Source organism: Mytilus californianus, unplaced genomic scaffold (assembly GCF_021869535.1).
Source record: "Mytilus californianus isolate M0D057914Y unplaced genomic scaffold, xbMytCali1.0.p SCAF_6, whole genome shotgun sequence".
In the NCBI taxonomy this organism is placed as follows: domain Eukaryota; kingdom Metazoa; phylum Mollusca; class Bivalvia; order Mytilida; family Mytilidae; genus Mytilus; species Mytilus californianus.
The window spans coordinates 92,263,234-92,286,796 of record NW_026262712.1 but is presented as its reverse complement, the minus strand read 5'-3'; the positions used below and the strand labels follow the sequence as shown (position 1 = coordinate 92,286,796).

At 30.9% G+C, this 23,563-nt stretch overlaps 1 protein-coding gene across 1 annotated transcript in view; it reads left to right on the top strand.

The window, feature by feature from the left end:
* The window catches only part of LOC127706942 (glycogen [starch] synthase-like), a 28,470-nt gene extending 6,178 nt beyond the window's left edge, over positions 1–22,292 (top strand). Inside the window, exons 2-14 of the mRNA XM_052211657.1 lie at positions 4,586–4,767; positions 5,575–5,766; positions 6,258–6,449; positions 8,490–8,634; positions 9,280–9,397; positions 10,712–10,832; positions 11,172–11,338; positions 13,340–13,418; positions 13,911–14,151; positions 14,593–14,750; positions 16,670–16,771; positions 17,591–17,662; positions 17,996–22,292. Of these exons, the coding sequence (XP_052067617.1) occupies positions 4,586–4,767; positions 5,575–5,766; positions 6,258–6,449; positions 8,490–8,634; positions 9,280–9,397; positions 10,712–10,832; positions 11,172–11,338; positions 13,340–13,418; positions 13,911–14,151; positions 14,593–14,750; positions 16,670–16,771; positions 17,591–17,662; positions 17,996–18,160 (1,934 nt within the window). The 3' untranslated portion in view covers positions 18,161–22,292. The remainder of the gene's footprint in view (positions 1–4,585; positions 4,768–5,574; positions 5,767–6,257; positions 6,450–8,489; positions 8,635–9,279; positions 9,398–10,711; positions 10,833–11,171; positions 11,339–13,339; positions 13,419–13,910; positions 14,152–14,592; positions 14,751–16,669; positions 16,772–17,590; positions 17,663–17,995) is intronic.
* The last annotated feature ends 1,271 nt before the right edge of the window (positions 22,293–23,563 follow it).

Genomic DNA, 23,563 nt, shown 5'->3' with positions numbered 1-23,563 from the left:
AAAATATATGGGTCACTGAACTTTTTTTCAAGACAGTTATTTGGGGAAGAATACTAAAACTTTATTAATTTTTTGTGGAAATTACGTGTATAATTTACATCTATTGCTTTCATGACTTTTAATTTTTGTTTGCGATTTTACAAAAAAGTGTAAAAAATTGGTTGATTTGTAGTAACAATTAATGTTATAGCTTGGATTTTTAGGGCAGCGGTGCACAGTTTTAAGATTAAAAGCACATTATTATGTTTTCTTGTCTGATAAAGGACACTTCATCAGGGGCAGATCCAGGATTTTTTAAAGGGGGAGCGTTATTTCATAAAACTGATTGATATATAAATCTTTGTACGATTTCATGCTCAAATAAACTATAAATCGTGAAAAACATGATGTAATAATTTTTTGGGATGATCAAAAGGGCATACACGCTCTACACCCCTTCTCCCTGGATCCGCCACTGCTTGATCATGATAAAAGATAAGCAATTTTGAAATATTTTTAAAAATATGGGTACACGTATTGTGCTTGATTTATAGTATTTGGTGACTGTAAAAAGCTTTTTCCAGAATTTATGTCTATCGAATTTTTTTTTCATTGAAAAGCATTTATTTTCATTTTGAAAACAAAATGCAAAGGGTAGGCCAGGACTATAAGAACAGAGGGGATATGGGGCTCTCTATTATTTTGGTCTAGCTAGGACACTTTGTAATAACCCCAGTTTTCTCCCCCTGAAATGAAACGTTTGTTCTTAAGTAATCTTCCCTGGTTAAATCTTAAATACATAAATTCATGAACAAGTGTGAGTTATTGTACAGCATGCTTCTTGAATGCATCATTTGGAATAACATGTACATTTTACAGAAAATGATAATGTGTGGCCCAAATTTGTCAAAATAAGCTAAAAAGTAAAATATCGCTGATGTATTTTTCACTTGCAAGTCAATAATTTAACCTCAATTGAATTAGATTCATGTGACCTTCAATTTAACCCCTTAGCTGGAGATGGGTTATGCATGTACAAAATGTACTATGCATATGTTCAGCTATTAAAAGGACAAGAATATTAATGTCAACATTGAAAGTGAAACAAGGGTGAACCATTTCATTGACTGATTCTATCCACAAAAAATCATTCTTATACAGGTAAAAACGATGATTAACATATTTTTAAAATCTATAACATGAAATCAAACAGCGCTAGAAATATCCAATTGCACGTGCTTGATATCTATTTATATTTATACTTATGTTTATATCGGGTTATATGAATGTTGGCAGTCTTCGGGAGGTCATCTCGATGGTTAATTAGATGGCATGTAGACTAAAATACACATGAAATATTTTTTAATGCTGATACATATTATCGAGTCCATGCATTGTTGATTGTTTATTTTAAACTTTTTGTAATTTGGATATACATTTTAGTACGTTATAAATCAAATATGAGAATTTGAGTCAAATCGGTGAACATGAATTTGACAGCCAATGCCCCAATAAGAATCCTTTTTCAATACCAACTACTTATCATATACATACTCAGTTTAAATAACTTGTAGTTTTTACAGTATGATAATAGCATTAAATTTACATGAATTCCATATTTTCCAAAATTGTGCTTAGCAGGCTAATATGAATAATTTGTTAACTGCTTCCGGTTATTATCGCATGCTTTTCCGTAACATTATCGCATTGCATTTCAAGGTCACTCAGCAAATTCTGGAAAATTCTCCTCCATGATACATTTTCAGTGAAAAACATAACAAAGTAGGATAAAAAAAAAAAATATTAGGAAACAGGAAAATATATTTTGAAAAATGCAAAACAGAAATAATACAATAAAAATGCATTTTTTTCAAATAGTTCCTGTCTATATTTCCTCTGCTGAAGTATATGACAAAAAGATCATTACATGTCATTTCTCATATCCGACCCTTCATCAGCCCTCGTTCATGATATCATCTCTCGAGCCTTTCAGCTCTTGGGCTGATATCAAGACCTAGAGCTGCAGATAAAGGGTCTGATATGAAAAATGCCATGTAATAATCTATACTTATCATGCTTATACAAGCAACATATTCTTGAGGGCAGCACCATATTTTAATGTCAAGTTGGATGCTGTTTTTAACAGTATATAACTGCTTTAACATGTTAAAACAAATCTTAAACATTGTAACATGTATCATAACTATAATAACATGATTAAGCACATTTGTCATAAAAAACAACATTTTGAAGTATATATTTATATATTTAGACAGAGGTAAAAACTCAGACATTTATTTTTTTTTGCAAAGTATTCTTTCTTTTTTTATATGTCATGTTTGTAAAAAAAATGCAACTGAAGCAGATATTAAACATGTTAACGGTTGACATCCATTTAACATTTACCAATGTACTGTGTATGAGACAGGGGGCTGTGAAAGTGGAATTGTTCATGATCATAATGATTAATTTATGATCATACATGTAAAATATAAACATGATCATAATGATTAATTTACGTACATGTAAAATATAAACATGATCATGATGATAATTTTATATAAATTAAAAGAAAATAATAAAATGACAAGAATAACAAAATTTATAAATTTTTAGTCCTTTAAAAAATAAATTAACAGCCTAACTTGTCAATACAGACATAACAATTGATGATTGACAATAGTTATATGTATTATGGCATTTTCCCCTATACTGAATACTGTAAATTCAGAAATTATTGCGAGGTTTTTATTAATGCGAATAGTGCGACTGGGATGGTATCGCAATAATTAAAAGTCGCATTCTGATATCTGATATATGCATCTGTATGCAGATTTTCCTAAAATCGCAATAATTAATCTCGTATTATTGTCCATTCTTCATAAATCGCAATAATAAATGCACGCAATAATTTCTGAATTTACAGTAGCTGAATCAGCAATTGTATAAAAAATATTTTGTTTACTTCCTTTATTCTGCAGTGTGCACGTGTTAAGTGTATTAAGTGTGCTAAGTGTATTTAAATGATCAGTTTAGTAGGAAATGCCACAAATATAAGATGGGGTAATGGTTGGATGACTGTTTAACTTCCAGCAGATAATCTTATAACCTTATTCAGGACGAAAAAAACATGTTGATTTGATATGAACATAAGTCCTCCCATTTCAGCAAACTGAAACTCTCAGAAAGTACTTCATTTATCTCAAGGTTAAAGCTTTCAAGAATACCTTATGTCCAAAAACAATTCTTCACAAGGTTATAGTCTTCAAGAAGGTTTTGTATCCAAAAAACAGGGAGGAAAACTGCTGATTCAGCTGATTCGTATTCGGGAAAATGTAAAAATATATTTATGCATTCATTACTAATTTTCATGATATGATCATGCTTATATAAGCAGAGCAGGAAAGTTTTTATAATTACTAACAATTACTAGATGGTTGTGTCATGATCAAGGTCAAAATCTCTAGCATGAAGAATAATTTAACATTTTTGACATCCTATATGCCCTAGGTTTAAATTTTATCATGGTTCAGAATTTAGGACGAGGGGGATCAGCCAAGTTAACAAACTTAGTTAAAAACATTATTGTGTCTAGTTTATGTCCTGAGTTCCTTAGGTTCGTGGGCTTGGTCAGTTCATTGATGCATATGATACATTTTTTGTTCTTTGCATGATTATCTGATTATGAACAGAAATTTGGTCAAGAATCAATTTGGAATCTCAAGCTTGAGTGTGAAGGTCACAAACCCAGTATCTGTATGATGTTACAGACCCTATGTGCATTATGTACATGTTCACAAATCTACAATCATAAATTGTGTCAAACCTGTATCTAAAGTACAGCTTTGAGATCAATGACGATACTTTGTAAGATTGTTCATCTCTTAAAAGATGTGTTATTTGTAAGTCAAATCTGTAAGAAGCTTGAAAGTCACAAACTTATAATAATTTGCAGTAAATACTTGGTCCATGCTTATGTTCATTTCCCACCTACATGACCTACTGCTTTGAGGCTTAATATGATAATTCCATGGATTGTTCATTGCTACAAGAAGGTTTGTCATGAAACGTAGAACATTTTGAATCTCGAGCTAAAACATGTTGAAAGTGATGGATCCTATCTGACGAATGATTTGAAATCCTTGGGTTCTTGTTAACCTATCACATCTGGTTGTTCACCACTACTTGGATTGGTTTAACAACTCATAACAAGGTTAGAATCTAACCTAAAGGTGGAGGTTATAAGCCTGATTTAACCTTGTAGACCCTGGGTTGTTTACAAATGTCAAAGGCAGGTGAAATATCAAAATTGCTGAATTTTCTTGTTGGGAATGTTGGGTGCATGCATTTCTTTAGATGTCAAGCTAAGAAGTATTTAAAAGTTTATTATCAAAACTTAAAGATAGTCTCTATGTTATAAGTGCTAAGTTCTTATTATTACCTTACAGACACACTTGTATGCTCTTTGTAAACCCTTTCTGAAAGATTATTAATGACAGTTGTTTCCTTGGGTCTGTTATTACATCAGTCCTGTTAGGCAAATATATATATATATATTTTCACCACATATATATGTAGACCTAAATGTATCTGGTTTTTTTTTCAGTTGGGGGTATTTACACTGTGATTAAATCAAAGGCACCAGTCACTGTTGAGGAGTTAGGGGAACAGTACTGTTTGTTAGGACCCTACAATGAGTCATGTGTCAGAACAGAAGTAGAATTACTAGAACCTCACCATTATGTATATAGACAGACAATACAACAGATGAGAGATTGCGGAATCAAGGTTAGAAAATACAGAAGAAAAATTATAATTCATTTTTATCAGACACAAAAAATAAATCAGGCTGTACTTGATTAAGATTTAGACTAATATATTTTATTGTAAGGTTATTTTATTGAGTCATGGCCTTTAATATAGGGGGAATAAACTAAGGGGGCAATGGAAAAGATTTAAATTTGTCATGTTTTCACTTTTTAAGAATTTTTTTTGATAATACTGTATTACTAAAACATTATATATATCTGGATTTAAACATTTTACATGGTGTTTTCTCTTGTGTGGTGGTACTTATTAAATAACTGAGGCAGAAAACTCAAACATGTCAAATAATCACATCTCCATCAACTATGTCATTCCATTCCTGTACCAAAAAGTCAAGTTAATGAAACAGCGACCAAATTTTCAATTTGTGTTTTTTTATTTTGCTCTGAACTTACTCTGTCCATCATATATGTCATATGGTGAATGTGAACTTGACAAGATAAGGAAATGAATTTTTCCTTTTTGGTGTGATTGTACTACATGAACTAAGTCAGGAATATGGCATTCACTTCATGCACTTGTTTGCATGTTCAGATGTTTTGACACACCAAATTAAAATTATCACTGTTATACTTGCATGGAATTATAAAAGTTTTGAAAATTTTATTTTCACTTTATAAACACCAAAAGTTTGAGAATTAGTACACCATTTATATATATTGTACCTGAATCATATGAAGCTGAAAACAGAAACAGCTATAATACAATAATATAATGTATTGTAATGCAATTCTCATATTAATACATTTCACTTGTCTTTTGATATAGGTATATTTTGGACGTTGGTTGATTGATGGCTACCCAAAAGTAATTTTATTTGATATTGGATCAGCAGCTTGGAAACTTGATGAGTTTAAACATGAATTATGGGAGAAAGCTAATATTGGTATACCATGGCATGATAGAGAATCAAACGATGCAGTTATATTTGGTGCTTTGGTAGCATGGTTTTTAGGAGAGGTATGGATGTGATATATATATATTCCTCAATTATTGCTTTTGGATAATGAAACATATCCACATCATTAAATTGTGATTTCATGATTTTTTTTTGTATTTCTATATTTATTCTTTGTTGGATAAAAACGCTATTCATAAATGATTAAAATTTTCTATTGACCAGGTTAGATGATAAGATAAAATACATAAAGATAACCGCACTATAAGGGTTTGACAAACACGAAAATGTAAACATTTTCTTGAAAAACATTATTAATTACATTGATTAGGAAATTTCCCATACATTGTAGGGAGAGTGCTTTACCAAAAGACTATCAAGCAATACTATACTAATAGACTGCAGCTGCTCTTTGAAGTCAATGCAGCCATACTTTAAGAACCTAGCTCTTCCTTGGGAGTATTAAAGAATATAAACAAGAATTGTGGACAGTTTTTTTTCTTGATAACATTCTTTGTCTGCTTTAAATTTTATAATGACTTGTTTTTTTTAGTTTAGGAAGAATTTATCAGATGAAGGAAAACCACTGATGATCACCCATTTCCATGAATGGTTGGCTGGGGTTGGTCTGATATATCTGAGAACCAGAAAAGTAGATTGTACAACAATATTCACAACCCATGCAACCTTACTAGGCCGATACTTGTGTGCATCATCAGCAGATTTCTACAACAATTTAGATACAGTAAGAGTTTTTTTAACCTGCATGCTAGGTAAACCATTTAAGGTTTTGTTTTAAAAAAAATTATTCATCAAATAAAAACATTAGAAAATAGCATTGACTTAAAATGGTGTTTGATAAATTTCATCAATATATGATCTTTAATCATGAAAGGGATGTGGCATGATGAATATTGAAATTGCTTCTTCAGATTTTTTCTAGTGTACCTTCCAAGTTACCATGTCTTATATTATTGAACTCTTAAGATTTAATCATATATCATAAAGAATAAATTATGTTTATGGTTGTCAATTACGGGCTCCTGCATCTCTTTTTACAAAAAATCTTGCAACTATAATTAAAAAAAAATTTAAAAGTTTTTGTGAAATAAGTCGCTGATCCACAACATGACACAACAATTTATTAATGAATAACACAGTTACATAAAGCAACTGTTAACTGTTTATGTATACCTATTACATACTGTGGATGCATTATTGTTTTTGTGGGATATCAGTTTTTCATGAATTCCATGAGTACAGGTAAACCACGAATTTAAATGTTCTACAAATTATCTATAGGCTTTTATGCAGTCTTTGACAAAACCATGAGATCAAATATCCAGGCAATTGCAAGTTTTCCTCAATCCACAAAAATAAATGAATCCACTGTATTAATCTCATACGTATATATAAATTACATATTTTGTATACAAGATAGGACCAGACCCAGAAAAGGTTTTACACTAACCATGATAGCTGTATACTAAATATACTTTTCATCTAAATTTTAGACATTTATTAATATGATTTCCTATTATGTTAGTGTAGACAGATTTCCATCATATTCATTTTGCATCATTGATCTGTTTAGAAAACATGTATTGCTGAAAAAAGAGATGTGAACATTTGTTTTTTTTATGAGTTTGTTGTTTTAATCTGGTTCTTCTTTCTATTTTCAATGTCTCATTGAGTTCATCAGTCATCTCTTTGTTTTATTCTGGACACACCCTGCATTTTTTATCATATTTTTTCTTTAAAGTTAAGAGATGGTTTGCTCTTATCAATACCTTGGATAAGTTTGGTTATAAATGAAATGGAATATATTCAACCCATGAAAAGTACATGCACTTTTAATTATTTACAGACTTTGAGTGTACACTGATCCAGAAGAATTACATAATAAATTGAAATTTTAGATATTTAAAACATAGTGAAAGCTCCGTCTTAAATATTAACAAATGTTTACAATTATATTACTTCTATTTACAAGAAGTTAACATCTAGATTATTTTCCAATATGTTTTTTGTCGAGCCTGTGAAAAAGTCGCAAAAGCGAGACATAGCAATCCTACATTCTGTCGTCGTTGGCTGCGTCCACAAATATTCACTCTGTGGTTAAAGTTTTTGAAATTTTAATAACTTTCTTAAACTATCCTGGATTTGTACCAAACTTAGACAGAAGCTTGTTTATGATCATAAGATAGTATCCAGAAGTAAATTTTGTAAAAAAAAATCCTGTTTATCCGTGTTTTACTTATAAATGGACTTAGTTTTTCTGCCAGTTAACATTACATTCACTCTGTGGTTAAAAGTTTTTAAAATTTTTGATAACTTTCTTAAACTATCCTGGATTTGTACCAAACTTGGACAGAAGCTTGTTTATGATCACAAGCTAGTATCTAGAATGAAATTTTGTAAAAATTTATTTCCTGTTTTTCCGTATATTACTTATAAATGGACTTAGTTTTTCTTCCAGTTAACATTACATACAGTCTGCAGTTAAAAGTTTTTAAAACTTTTATTAGATTCATAAACCATCCTGAATTTTTATGAAACTTGGATAGAAGCTTCTTACAATCTAAAGATAGTATCTAGAGGAAAATTTTTAATAATTTTTTCCCCATTTTTGTTGAGCCTGCAACTAACAGCAAAAGTAGGCGAGACACTGGGTTCCACGAAAAATTTAATTAATATGCCTGAATTAGCCATTGTGTTAAATAGATACCTGATTATCCTAGACTTTCAACTGAGTATAAAGATCTGTTTGTGTTGTTTTTTTCAGTTCAGCCTCGATAAGGAAGCGGGTGACAGGCAAATTTACCACAGATACTGTATAGAAAGAAGTGCTGTTCATTGTGCACATGTGTTTACAACTGTGTCTGATATCACTGGTGTAGAGGCTGAACATTTACTGAAACGTAAACCAGGTAAAATTGTGTGAACTCGTCCATGCAATTCAATTGAGGTACAATGCAATACACTGTTTGTAGACCTTTAGATGTCTTCTTTGGTATTATTAGGTGTTAGGTTGCTGTCTTATAGAAGTATAGCTCAAATCTCCTTTACTTTACATTTCATTTCAGTGTAAGATAACACTGTTTGTAGACTTTTAGATGTCTTCCTTGGTGTTATTAGATGTTTGTTTGCTGTCTTATTGAAGTTTAGCTCAAATCTCCTTTACTTTATATTTCATTTCAATGTAAGATAACACATGATAATTTTGTTTTTTTAGGATTTTTGAATTGCATTATTATGAATTTCCTCAGAATTTTTCCACACATAGTATTTTATATTTTTTAGGATTTTTGGATTGCATTAATATGAATTTCTTCAGAATTTTTCCACACATAGTTATTTTATATTTTTTAGGTTTTTGAACTGCATTAATATGAATTTCTTCAGAATTTTTCTGTAATGTAGATTTTTCTCAAAATTGATGGTTTTTATTTCTGATATTGATACATAAATATATGTATATATATATATATGTAACATGTATAACATGAAGCCTTCAGTTATTGTTATTTTGATGTGAGTAATAGAATGTACCTTTTTCACAAATTTTTTTGCAGATGTTATTTTACCAAATGGATTAAATGTAATCAAGTTTAGTGCTATACACGAATTCCAGAATTTACATGCCGTCGCTAAAGAAAAGATCCACGATTTTGTTAGAGGCCATTTTCATGGGTAAAATAGAAATATTTGTTTAAAAGATTATATTTTACAACAAATCATTGTTATTCATACAAATGGAAATCATTGAGCACAACATAAAATATAAAAGAATTGTTGAGTCCTTTGAATATCTGTTCTGCTTAACTAGACAAACAGACCAATGTTTGGCTATAGTCATCACTTGCCATCTGTTAATCAATGTTTATCCCATGTTTGTCCAGAAACAGTTCATGGTTAGAACATGACTTAGCAGGATACACTTTGTTCCAGTCTTGCATCCAGTTTCATCTAGCATTACGATGTGCTAGATAGTTTGGAAGTTTTACTCTCTTTCAATTGCAATCGTCTTTAACATGCATGGCATATTTGCCACTGGAAGTAAAACAAACAACAATTAATCAATTGTCATTTTAAAGGATGCTACTCAAAGGTCAATTTCACACATTATGTTAAAGTTTATAGGCACTGTAGAACTCTAGTCTTGCATTCTATCGTTATTAAACATTGATTCAATGTATATACTTGTCATGTGATCAGGTGGAACCCTAATTCAAAGGCTTATGAAATCTGATGATATTATGGAAAGTTGGACATTCAGGTCATATGTCATATCAGCAATCGAAAATTATACAATAGCAACTGTTAATAAACCTTATAATTATACTTCACGTTAAAATGCCATATTTTGATTGGCTAATACGAGGGTGTTAATTTACTCTATCACACAGCTGAGCGGGTGACAATTTTTTTGAATGTCACCATCTCTTCCAGACCAATCAAAAATCGATAATTTAAAGGACAATGAATTGAATTTACATCAAGTAATTAAATACAATGCTTAAGTTCTACGTTTTGGCTCAGATTTTATTATTTGACTGTCAAAATAAAAAAATAAAACATCTTGCCTCACTTTTGTTGTTTTTTCTAATACCCGTAACGTTGTTATGTACGTGACGTCATAGAAAATACTTTTACAATAAAATTAATCTGTAAAAGACAATAATGATAGGACATTCAGTATAATAAATTAAATAACACATAGCTGAGAGGGTGATAGAGCAGATTGGTACCCCTCGAAAAAGCATTGTCAACCTTGGCTTCGCCGCGGTTGACAATGTTTTCTTGGGGTAACAATCTGCTCTATCACCCTCTCAGCTATGTGTTATTTATATAATAGAATATTCTAAAAGTAAATGTCGATATACTGGTATACTGAATAATTTTTGAGAAAAAAATATCTCTCCATGCATCTTCGTATATTTTGGATTAACCATCATATTATAATTTCTTTTGTTTTATATTGATGATGGTTGTTGTTTATTTCAGGCATTATGATTTTGATTTAGATAAGACGTTATACCTGTTTAGTGCAGGTAGATATGAGTTTACCAATAAAGGTGCTGACATGTTTATAGAAGGTCTTGCCAGACTTAATTACTTTCTTCAGGTAAGACATTAAATTATGAGGAATATTTCAGCAGTTTACCTTTTAAGGTATAAGATAAATTTTGTTAATGTTTACAGTTACCAGAAAATACTTGATTAATTGTACATAATTTAACAATATATAATTTGAATACATAGACATTCTACCAATATACAATTGAACTTTTGCAAAGTCTTGTTATAAATTTTGTTCTTTAATCCTGGCCTTGTCATTTCATGACCTGTTAAAAGTATGGATTTCTAAATCAAGCGTCGATAAGATAGTCTTAGATCAAACACGCAAGCATCGTTGAGGAGATTAACTTAAATCAAGATAACACATATGTACTTTTTTTTTCAGCAAGCGAACAGTGAAACAACAGTGATAGCATTTTTAATATTCCCTACACGGACAAACAATTTCAATGTAGAATCTTTACGAGGACAAGCAATAGCTAAATCCCTAAAAGAGACTGTACATCAGGTGCAAGGACAGGTTGGAAAAAGATTATTTGAGATCTGTTTAAGGTAAATGTTAGCTAGATGTATACATTTGAATAAAAACTATTTAAAATATTAGAATTAAATAAAAAGATATGTAGTGATACAGCAAATGAACAACACAAGTTGAACATAAAAAGAAGATTTGGTAGGATTGCCAATGAGACAACTATCCATCATAATGATGTAGATGTAAGCAATTAAAGATCACTATAACAATAGGCCTACCACAATGAGCAAAACCCATACCGGATATAGTAAGCTATAAAAGGCCCTGACATAACCAAATGTAAAGCTATCTAAACGTGACAACCAGTGCCCTAATTTATGTATAAAACAAACGAAATACAAATGTAATAGACAGCAATTGAGGACAACCTTGAATTACAGGCTCCTGACTTGGGAGAGGCTCATACAGAATGTAGCGGTGTTAAGCATGTTTGCGAGCACTCAAGTCTTCCTTTAACCTTGGAAGTCTTGTAACAGCATATCATAAGTACAACACAGTAACTGCTTGACCTATAGTTGGCCATTCAATAATGTTGGGTGCTTGTCTTATTTTATTGAATCAATATTCTTTTTTTATAAGATACTGTAAATTCAGAAATTACTGCGAGGTTTTTATTGTCGAGCCTGCGACTTTTGTCGCAGAAAGCTCGACAGAGGGATAGTGATCCGGCAGCGGCGTTAGCTAACTTCTTAAAAGCTTTATATTTTAGAAGGTGGAAGACCTGGATGCTTCATACTTTGTATATAGATGCCTTATGTTACGAAGTTCCCGTCTGTCATATGTCCATTATCCTTGACCTCACTTTCATGGTTCAGTGACTACTTGAAAAAAAAAGTCAACATTTTTTGTAATGTTAATTTCGTTCTTATTATGAGTAATAGGATAACTATATTTAGTATGTGCGTACCTTGCAAGGTCCTCATGCCTGTCAGACAATTTTCATTTGACCTCGACCTCATTTCAAGGTTAAGTTTTCGTGGTCAAGTCCATATATCAGATACTATAAGCAGTAGGTCTTCTATATTTGGTATATGGAATGATTGTAAGGTGTACATGTCCAACTGGTAGGTCATCTAACCTTGACCTCATTTTCATGGTTCAGTGGTCAAAGTTAAGTTTTTGAGTTTTGGTCTTTTTTTCTAATACTATATGCAATAGGTCAACTATAAATGGTGTATGGAAATATTTTATGATGTACATGTCAGTCTCACAGGTTTTATTTGACCTTGACCTCATTTTCACGGTTCATTTTTCAGTGTTAAGTTTTTGTGTTTTGGTCTGTTTTTCTTCAACTATAAGCAATAGATCAACTATATTTGATGTATGGAAGGATTGTAAGGTGTATATGTCTGTCTGGCAGGTATCATCTGAACTTGACCTCATTTTCATGGTTCATTGGTCAATGTTAAGTTTTCATGGTTAAGTTTGTTTCTTAGAAACAATAAGCAATAGGTCAACTATGTTTGGTTTATTGAATGATTGTAAGGTGTACATGTATTTCTCGTTTGGTTTATCTGACCTTCGCCTCATTTTCTTGGATCATGTTAAGTTTATGTGTTACTTGTAGTAAAGCTTTTGTATTTAGGACTATCAACATAAAATCAATGGTTAGTAAAGAAGGCGAGATATTTCAGCGTGTGCACTCTTGTTAATGCAAATAATGTGACTGGGTGAGTATCGCAATAAGAAGAACTCGCATTCTGATATCTTATACTTATATCTGTATGCAGATTTTCCTGAAATTGCAATAATTAATCTCGCATTTTTGTCCATTCTTCAAAAATCCCAATAATTAATGCATGCAATAATTTTTTGAATTTACAGTATTTCAAAATTAATACCTCAAAATATATGTTAAGTAATTATCTGTGAAATGTTAACAGAAGGTTATCAGATATCAGAATATTAAAGGTCAAACAAGAAATGAAATGACTCATTGTATGTTGAAATATTTTCTTTTTGTTGTTTCTTATTTTTTGTAGTAGCTTAATCAACTGTCTTTCATATATTTTGTTTAGGGGAACAATCCCAAAAGGAGAAGATATATTGTTACAAGAAGATTTAGTAAAGCTAAAACGATGTATATATGGATCTCAGGTAATGTAACAACAAAATATGAGATACAGGACTCAGTATTACTTTGTGAATTCATCTGCTAATCTTCTCTTTTACAGGGTCATATTTATTGGGAAAACACAAATTGTTGGTTTTCAAAAAAAAAAAATCATTTTCTACCTCAAAGTGAGTGCAATTGTAATATTAAAAAATATTGCACTCTTTTTTTGCAAGGAAATTTTTCAACTTTATATCAAACCAGTACTAATGTGAGAACAGCTATTCTGATTAATGATACAATATTGTGTTAACTATGTAGGTTGACCTGGCAGAGATCAAATTAACATGTGTCAGATGACTGAATGATAATTGGTAAAGGGGAAAATATAACAAATTTTCGTGAAAATCATACACCAGTATTATTGTTGTGACACTTTATTGACTTGAAATAAATATGTCACCAGACATGGTTTTACTGTTTAAATCGTTAAGGAATGTGCACTTAAATATATAGTCATTCTTGTTTCTTTTCAGACATCCGGTTTACCTCCTATATGTACCCACAATGTAGCCGATGATTGGAATGATCAAATACTAACTGCATTACGGAGATGTAAATTATTTAATCAGAAATATGACAGAGTTAAAGTAATCTTCCATCCAGAGTTTCTCAATTCCACCAATCCTTTGTTTGGATTAGATTATGAGGAATTTGTACGAGGATGTCATTTAGGTGTTTTTCCATCTTATTATGAACCTTGGGGATACACGCCTGGTAAGAATACTCTCAAATGTTAGATGAAGGAACATTTTTAATAGTTTTAGAATTTTTTTTTATAATTGTTTTAGACAAATTTCTTAATCAGTTTTATAGCTGTCCTTGGAATTTTGACGCAATGTCAGAATTTGATTTCACAGTTATGGCCATTATTTCCTAAAATACAGGTACCAGTAAATAAGAATTAAGCATAAGTACCAATTCTGACTATATATTGAAATATCAAATTAGCTATATATGTGATGTCTTTCTTTATATGGTAAATTTCATTTGGAGATGTTTATTTAAATATGATATAACAGTTATTGTAGATTTATGGGTTTTGATTATTGTTATACACATAAAGATGCTATGTTTCTGTTCTTACTTTCAGCTGAGTGTACTGTTATGGGTATTTTTATACACACAAAGATGCTATGTTTCTGTTCTTACTTTCAGCTGAGTGTACTGTTATGGGTATACCAAGCATGACCACCAATCTCTCAGGATTTGGATGTTTTATGCAAGATCATATACAGGATCCTAAATCATATGGTATCTATATCATAGACAGAAGATTTAAAAGTTATGATGATTCAGTACAGCTGTTAGCTCAGGTATATTATATTGATTTGTTTGTCTCAAATTCAAAACAAATCTAACTTCTCATTTTATTTGGCCTTTAAACTTTTTTGATTTGAGTGTCACTGATGAGTCTTATGTAAACAAAACTTGTGTCTGGTGGACAAAATTATAAGCCTGGTATTTTTAATGAGTTTCCTTATAACCTGGGATGAATGATCAAGCTTTTGATATAAAATAAGGAGATGTGGTATGATTGCCTATGAGTCAACTTTCTATCAGAGACCAAATGACAAGGCGGCAAGCAACTATAGGTTACTGTACAGTGGATGCCCTTCAATGTTTAGCGGAATGATAGTAATGATTTGTAACATGTTAGCACTTTTCAGATATATCAGACATCTACTTTTACAAATGATTAAAATACAACTACAAATAAAATAAATGATAAAAATACAGTTACAAATAAAACTGTATCAAAGAACACCCACAATTATTGAAAGTAAGCTCCATGTACTAAACCTGCTGATATAGAAATCATGACTTTGCATGCTCTTAGGATTGGTCTCCATATGTCCAAATAGATTTCATGCAGCAGCCTCATGAACATAGTAAAAAAAACAGGATCTGTTGTACAACATGTACAATCTATAAAAAAATAATTTTTATGCCCCCTCTGTAGCGGAGGGTGCATTAAGTTTTACCCTTGTCCGTCTGTACATCCGTACATCCGTACGTCCCAAAATTGGTTTCCGTTCTCTAACTTTAGTTTGCCTCAACCAAATGTTATGAAACTTATACAAAATGCTTATTACCACAAAACACAGATCAAGTTTGAATTTTAGTGGCGTCACTTTTACCATTCTAGAGTTATGCCCCTTTACAAATGGAAAAATTGCTGAATTTTTCGTTTCCGTTCTCTAACTTTAGTTTGCCTCAACCAAATGTTATGAAACTTATACACAATGCTTATTACCTGAAAATACAGATCAAATTTGAATTTTGGTGGCATCACTTTTACCGTTCTAGAGTTATGCCCTATTAGAAATGGAAAAATTGCTGAATTTTTCGTTTCCGTTCTCTAACTTTAGTTCGCCTCAACCAAATGTTATGAAACTTATACACAATGCTTATTACCACAAAACACAGATTGAGTTTGAATTTTGATGGCGTCACTTTTATCGTTCTAGAGTTATGCTCCTTTACAAATGGAAAAATTGCTGAATTTTTCGTTTCCATTCTCTAACTTTAGTTTGCCTCAACCAAATGTTATGAAACTTATACACAATGCTTATTATCTGAAAAAACAGATCAAGTTTGAATTTTGGTGGTGTCACTTTTACCGTTCTAGAGTTATGCCCCTTTACAAATGGAAAAATTGCTGAATTTTTTCGTTTCCATTCTTTAACTTTAGTTTGTCTCAACCAAATGTTATGAAACTTATATACAATGCTTATTACCACAAAACACTGATCAAGTTTGATTTTTGGTAGCATCACTTTTACCGTTCTAGAGTAATGCTCCTTAACAAATAGAAAAATGCAGAATTTTTTGTTTTTGTTCACTAACTTAAGTTTGCCTCAACCAAATGTTCTGAAACTTATACACAATGCTTATTACCACAAAACTCAGATCAAGTACACACATGGGTAGTGCCACTTTTACTGTTCTTGAGTTATGTCCCTTTATAACGTTATATGCAAGCGAGGGCATCATCTGTTTCCCATGGACACATTCCCCATTATTTTTTTCTGTATCACATATTAAATTAAAATTTCACATATGATGAGCATTCCTCAAATTTGCATTTTTGGTAATTATTTGAAATCCAGGAAGGTTGAATAGGTGCTAAGGGATGTAAATATACATCTAAGAATATCAATGCAGCAGCTTGAAAATTTAAAACCTTGAAAGCATCCAGTCTTCTATTATTTTACTCTCTGTTTATTTTCAGTATATGTTTGATTTTTCTTGTCTTTCACGAAGACAAAGAATTATTCAGAGAAACAGAACAGAAAGATTAAGTGAACTGCTGGACTGGAGAAACTTAGGAGTTGTAAGTACTTCCAACTATAGTACGTATTAGTATTATTTTCCAGTCTGTAATTCATTTTTAAGCAAAGTTTGTTTCTGTGTCCTTATATGCCCCTATAGGAAAACCCCTAAGACCTGTTATAATTGTTATAAATGATTTTAATTCATTTGTAAATCTTTTTGTTTATTGGTAAATTACCTTTATCATTTTAATTATGATAAAATAGAAAATGGAAACGGGGAATGTGCCAAAGAGACAATAACCCGACCAAAGAGCAGAAAATAGCCCAAGGCCACCAATGGATCTTCAACACAGCGAGAAAATCCGGCACCCGGAGTCAGGCTTCAGCTGGCCCCTAAACAATAATGTATGATGATTCAATGGCATACTGAATGATCTTATATTCATGTCAGCTTTGAATACAGACTATCTAACACTTTCTGGAAATGCAATATATAATGTATAGTGGTATGTGTCACTTCTCATCAAAGCACATAGAATTCATTTGAAAGGGTGAGGAATTGTTGGCTAAAATTCAGAGTGGAGCATCATATCATCCTGTATATTGGTACCTCCTTTGCTAGCATGTTATATATAGGACGTGGCATATCAGTCTAGGTCATGGTATAGTATGAAATAGAACATTGATATGTCAATCTTATTGAATACTCTGGCCGTCGCTTAGAGTGCTGAAAGTAGCGTTAAACACCAACAATCAATCAATCATATTGAATATTGTATGTAATATTTACAGCTTTACCTAAAACAGTCATCTATCAATCAAATGAAAATAAAAAAATAGATTGCTATTTAAAAGTATGAGTTTGTATCTATTTTTAGTACTACAGAAAGGCCAGGAATTTAGCATTAGTACGGTGTTTCCCTGATGCTTTTGTAGAGGATGAAAACTCGGTAAGTATTGTTTCAGATACATTGATGATTATTCAAATCATATTTAACCTCAATTGTAATACAGCTACTTTTTTTCCAAAATATTATTTAAATTGCAATTTTCTAAATGAATTACAAATCACTAACCTGATTTTATATTTCTCTGAATGCTTGTATTTTAGGTGAACGTTTGTTGCCATTTTGGAAAGACTCAGCTTTAAAAGTTTATTTGATAGTTGAATACCTTTTTTTTTAAATAATAAAAAAAAAACATATTGTAACCCTCATTATCCAAATGAAGACAGATAAGTGACACTGTATTGAACAACTGTTGTATATTATTGTGTGTTTCAGGGTAAGAAGTTTGTATATCCCAGACCAGCATCAGCTTTTACCTCCCCAGCCGGATCCAGATCAGCAACTCCTGCCCCATCAGAATCTGGAAGTCAGGATGGCGAGGAGGAGGAAGATGAAGAAGATGTGGAATACAGACTGAATGATAAAGAAGATACACAATAAAGCCATTTGATCGGTCAAAGATGTGATTTGAAAGAAGCTTTGGAAAAGAATGAATCTGATTCCTAGAATATGGAACACTGTGTTAGGAATAGAGAAATGATTTATTACAGAATCAAATAAATATAATTATCTGGTGTTTTTGTGTGCGATATTGTAGATGTGAACTAACATGTTACAGTCAGGTCAAAAATTAGGCAGTAATGGATTTAGTTCACAATGTTTTAATGCTATGCTGGTGCTGATATATAGTTTTATATTGTTTTGGGCTATTTTAGAACAAAAGTGCTGTGCAGTTTAGGTTTTTTGTTTGTGCAGGTACACAGTTATACAACTATGCTAACTGTGATTCTCCAGAAGGAATCTTTTTTCATAGAATGATTCTCAAATATTTTTTGCTAAGTATTTGTGTTTCTTATTTCAAAATTACAATCCACTTTTATTAAAGTTTTGAATGTTTATTTCCACAATATTTTGAGTTGTTATTGAATTATAATAGCAGTTTTGTGTAAAAATTACTTTTATCATTATGATATCATTAATAAATGTCTGAGATCCTGGTATTTGATAGAGGTTCATGTAATGTAATGTAACAAAAGTATTAACAATGGTTGTGGTGTACATTATCATATGTATCTGTTTATTAACCAGAAATGATATATCTAAATTATTACAAGTTCTTTGTGATGACCAAGGAATGAAGTGAGTCATGCTTATACTAATTTACAACATGAAGTCAGAAAAAATAATCAAAAGCATGATGCAAACGGTACATGCTGTTGAAATCCTGAGCAATGCTAGTGAAATATTCATATAATATTTACATATTGTGGCTTAATTGTGATATGGGTCTATTTGTGAATATAATGCAATTAAAATAAATATGTAACCTTATATTATGATTTTATATAAATTTGTTTTTTTTTATACTTGAATGCTGAATTTATCTAACAGTACCGTTGTTATTGAATGAAATAATTGAACTGTAATACTAGTCCTAATATTTTATTTCCAGGTTTTGTATACTTCAAAATTTGAAGTTCTCTTGTTTTAATAACAGTGTTTTATGATGTTTTACAAAGTATAGATTATTCTCATAGTTAGTTATATTTTGGGCAACAATGATCTATTGATATCCGTCTTGGATCAGCACCTCTCTGTTGCTGTCTGATAGCATCTCCGTATATTGTTGAATCCTTTCTTTGTCTGCATACAAGCCTATAGAACATTTATACACTGTTGAACATTTATATTTGTGTGGTTCCTATACCCATAAAGTCTGTGATAATTGGTACCCCATGATGATGTATCCACAGTATTACATGTGATTCACTGCAAAACTTAAAAGTAAGACTAGTAGCTATGACATTTTTATGCCCCACCTACGATAGTAGAGGGGCATTATGTATTTCGGTCTGTGCGTCCGTTTGTCCGTCTGTCCTGCCTCAGGTAAAAGTCTTTGGTCAAGGTAGTCTTTGATGAAGTTGAAGTCCAATCAACTTGAAACTTAGTACAAATGTTCCCTATGCTATGATCTTTCTAATTTTAATGCAAAATTAGAGTTTTGGCCTCAATTTCACAGTCCACTTAACATAGAAATTGATAGTGGGAGTGGGGCAATTTACTATGGACACATTCTTGTTTTAATGTAATAAGATTTTTCTGTAATGTGCCATTAGATTTTGTGTTGCTTTGTAAAATAGACAATCATGAAACATGTTTTGATTGAGTATAAATGATTACTACATATATATGCTTGATAAATTAATGAATAATTAGTTTGAACTAAAAAGAAATTGATTTTTAACTGAAACTATTTGTTGTATTATGAAATTTTCTTGTAAAGACTGAATTCTATCTTAATTCAAAAAACAAAAATAAACTGTTTAAAATATATATCAGATGTTGGAAGTTAAAATTTGTAAGATGGAACTTAAACAAATTTAAGGTAATGTTTATCTGATTCAAGCTGTTGATCTTGAGCTATATTGATTTTAATCTTTAGTCATATATATATAACTCTACATTAAATTAAGATTTAATTGACTAATTGCAAGAAAACTGGTATTAATGTATGATTTTTGGTTGTAAACATTTTAGTATATTTTACAGCATTACAATGTAACCATTAACATTTCATCTAGCCATCTTTAGTATTTTCAATCTTTGTTGTTTTCTATAATATTTTGTAGCTGAACCTATCCACCAGCTTGTGAATTAGAGTGCAAGGAGACCTTATTATACTGAATTGTATATTGCATTGAGTCATTGATCAAAGTTATCCGAAAGAATAATCAGATGATGGGCATAAATAAAATCCTCGATGCTATTTAGCAAAAGTTCAGAGATAGCTAGTTTCAATATTTATTTTATTTTTCAAAAACAGTTTGATTAGAACCACTTTTCAGAGGTTGCAATTTTCTTGCCATGTCTATCATCTCGAAAGAGTATTGTGAAATAGCTTTTGAAACTTTTGAAAAATTTACTTGTGCTATCATTTCTATCAGAAAATATAAGAGATAAATTTATTTAATATTTGCATAATATCCCCAAATTTATTTTTTGTTTGCATAATATCCCTATTCAAAGTTTGAGTGATTCCGGTTACAAAAGGTTGGTGTTTATAACCTCTATCTCATCAGCTCTACACCATAAATATCTGTTTGATACTTTTCTGAGCCATGCTCAACTCACCACCACACCAAAAAAAGATATCCGGCTGATTATCTTTATCTTCTGTGACTTATTACTTTTACAGTTAGATATCTAGTTGATACATAAGTTGATACTTTCTCTTGCTTATCATCAATACAACAAGATAGCTAGTCCATTTCTATGTATGACTTCTTCAGCTTATAGCCACCCAAACACTGGTTTTGGTTTTGAATATGGATGAAATATTTGCAAAGACACAGTGAGCAACAACAGTCTAAGCCTTCTCACACACTATAACCACTGGAGGATAGACAGCTGACTTCAGATTCTCTATAAATTTTAAGAAAGTGACAATAATCCTATCAACCAATAAAACTTTCATAATTACCTGTAAATAAAAGTGGTGAAAATAAATTACTTTTTGTTTTCAATAAAAACTTTATAATGTCTTAACTTTAGTGTACATTATGTATTACTTTTTTCCCTAGCTCTATCTTATGTTGAGAGGACTTATTAATTAATGTTTGAAGTAGTCCTGAGATTTATTGTAAATTCAGAATTTAATATGTGAATTAGATAGTGATTTGAATATTGAACATCTGACATTTATATGAGATATATTGATGCAAGTGTTGTCGTACAATATAAATTTAAATTATTTGTGTCAGAATTTTTTGTCACGAAGAGAAACTTTGTATTAGTTTCATAATTTGCCAATTTTAATATCAGTCATTTGTCAGTCACCTGAGTTCATTGCTTTTGCATATTCTGTTTTAGTGTGTTAAGTTTGCAGTTATCTTAAATACAATTACCTCACATTTAGCTTGAACACTTTTCAATTGATGATATTTTAATACAACATGTATCATAAAACTGTTGAGTTTTCTTCATTGTGGTTTATTTGATACTATTTAACTCACAGTATCCTTTAGAACTTACTACAAACAGAATTTATAACATTAAAAAGACATTTTTTATGTTAAAATAAATGTATTAAAATGTCTTATCAGATTTAAAACAGTAGAGTTCAGTTCTAAGCAAAAATAATTGCTGAATTTTCAATACCGGTAAATGAATAAAGATTTTGTGTAAAAGACCAGTTGATGCCCAGTGTACATAAATAGTATTTGCTTTGATCATGTTACAAGCTAGGTATGATATTGATAAAATTTTGACTGTGAAAAAGTCACATAAAATTAAACGAAAGTTCATATCCAATTGTATAAACAGGTCTGTATTTATAGAAAGCTTTTTAGAATATGTTATCACTATGCATGTTGTTATGGTATCATCTCTGATATTACCATTCACTTTTTTAAAGCTTTTATTTTTGCTCTGTATTGCTAAAGATAAAATGGAGTGTTACCCTGTTATATTTTTGTTATGTTTTTGTTACACAATGCTGATGTATTGATTAAGTGGACTCAGGAGTTTTACCCGTATAGAGCTTTATAATATCAATAAACTCAAATTAAACATGTGTTTAGTTTTGATTGTAACTAAAACAACTTTTTGCATAAAAGAAATTTATTGATCTGGTGGAGATCATGGGTTCCATCTCTGGCTGGGTTAAACCAAAGGTTTTAAAATTGATATTTGCTCGTTCACTGCCATTTTGGAGAACGAGCAAAGAATGTTCATTTTGGGGTCTGAGTAGAGTGACATGTCTTTCTGTTGACTTTGTGAGCTAGCATGTTAAAAATACATGGCATGGCACTCTAGAAAAAAGCTGGGTACATTCATATCTCATTAACATGTAATATTCTTAAATATTCATATGCTGTTTACATCTCATTAACCTACCGTCCTGAATATGCATGAGATATTTATCTATGAACGTAAAGAAGTTAGTTTGTCACTTAAAAATTTTCAAGTTTTCATTCAGAATTATAAATAACGTTTAATAAATTTGGTGTGTCCAAATGGCAATTCTGGATTTTCCAACATCAGGAGTGTATGACAACTTGATGAGCAATATGATCAAAAGGGACCTTAAAAGAATAGCCAAAACCATATAAGGTCAACTTTGACTAAGGGAGTCAGAACTTAAGTTTCTAATAACTGAATTTATCAAAGGAAAATTTTAGAAATGTATGTTATAAATATGTCAGTGGCAAAGCATTGACTACTTGGCTGATGATATCTTGAGGGAATACAATCCTCTGGCAGAGCAAGAAAATGAAAATAACACTTTATAAATTTGGTTCCTCAGAAGCTCAGGAACACTCAAATCCAAAAGTTAGAAAGCCAGGAATATATAAATCACAAGCTTAATGACTAAAAGGGACCAAAAGAATGGAGGATTGGATTAAGACCTTGATTGAAGGATGTTTGGGCTTAACCACACCAAAGTATGGACTTGCCATTTGCATAAAGGAGTTTTTTTCAAAGATAAGTACCTTTCTGTTATTAGGAAAAACAGGACCTATTGATTGTTGGGTCAAAGATCAAGTTCACATTGCCTATAAATAGACAAAATGTTTAGGAAAATTTTCATTTCCCAACAATTTCTTTTTAGTTATAATAAAATCTTTACCAATCATTGATTGACCATGCAGCATGTGATGAAAAAGACCCAATTAATTTTGAGGTCAATGGATCAAAGTTCAAGGTCATAGCAGCAATTAAAAGACTGAAATTAGGCAATAATAATAAACCATACATCCTATCATAAAAACAATTAGTTTGACAAGCTCTATTACATGTAGTCTTAAACGTCAATTGTCATTTTGACGAGCGGAAAACGAGTCA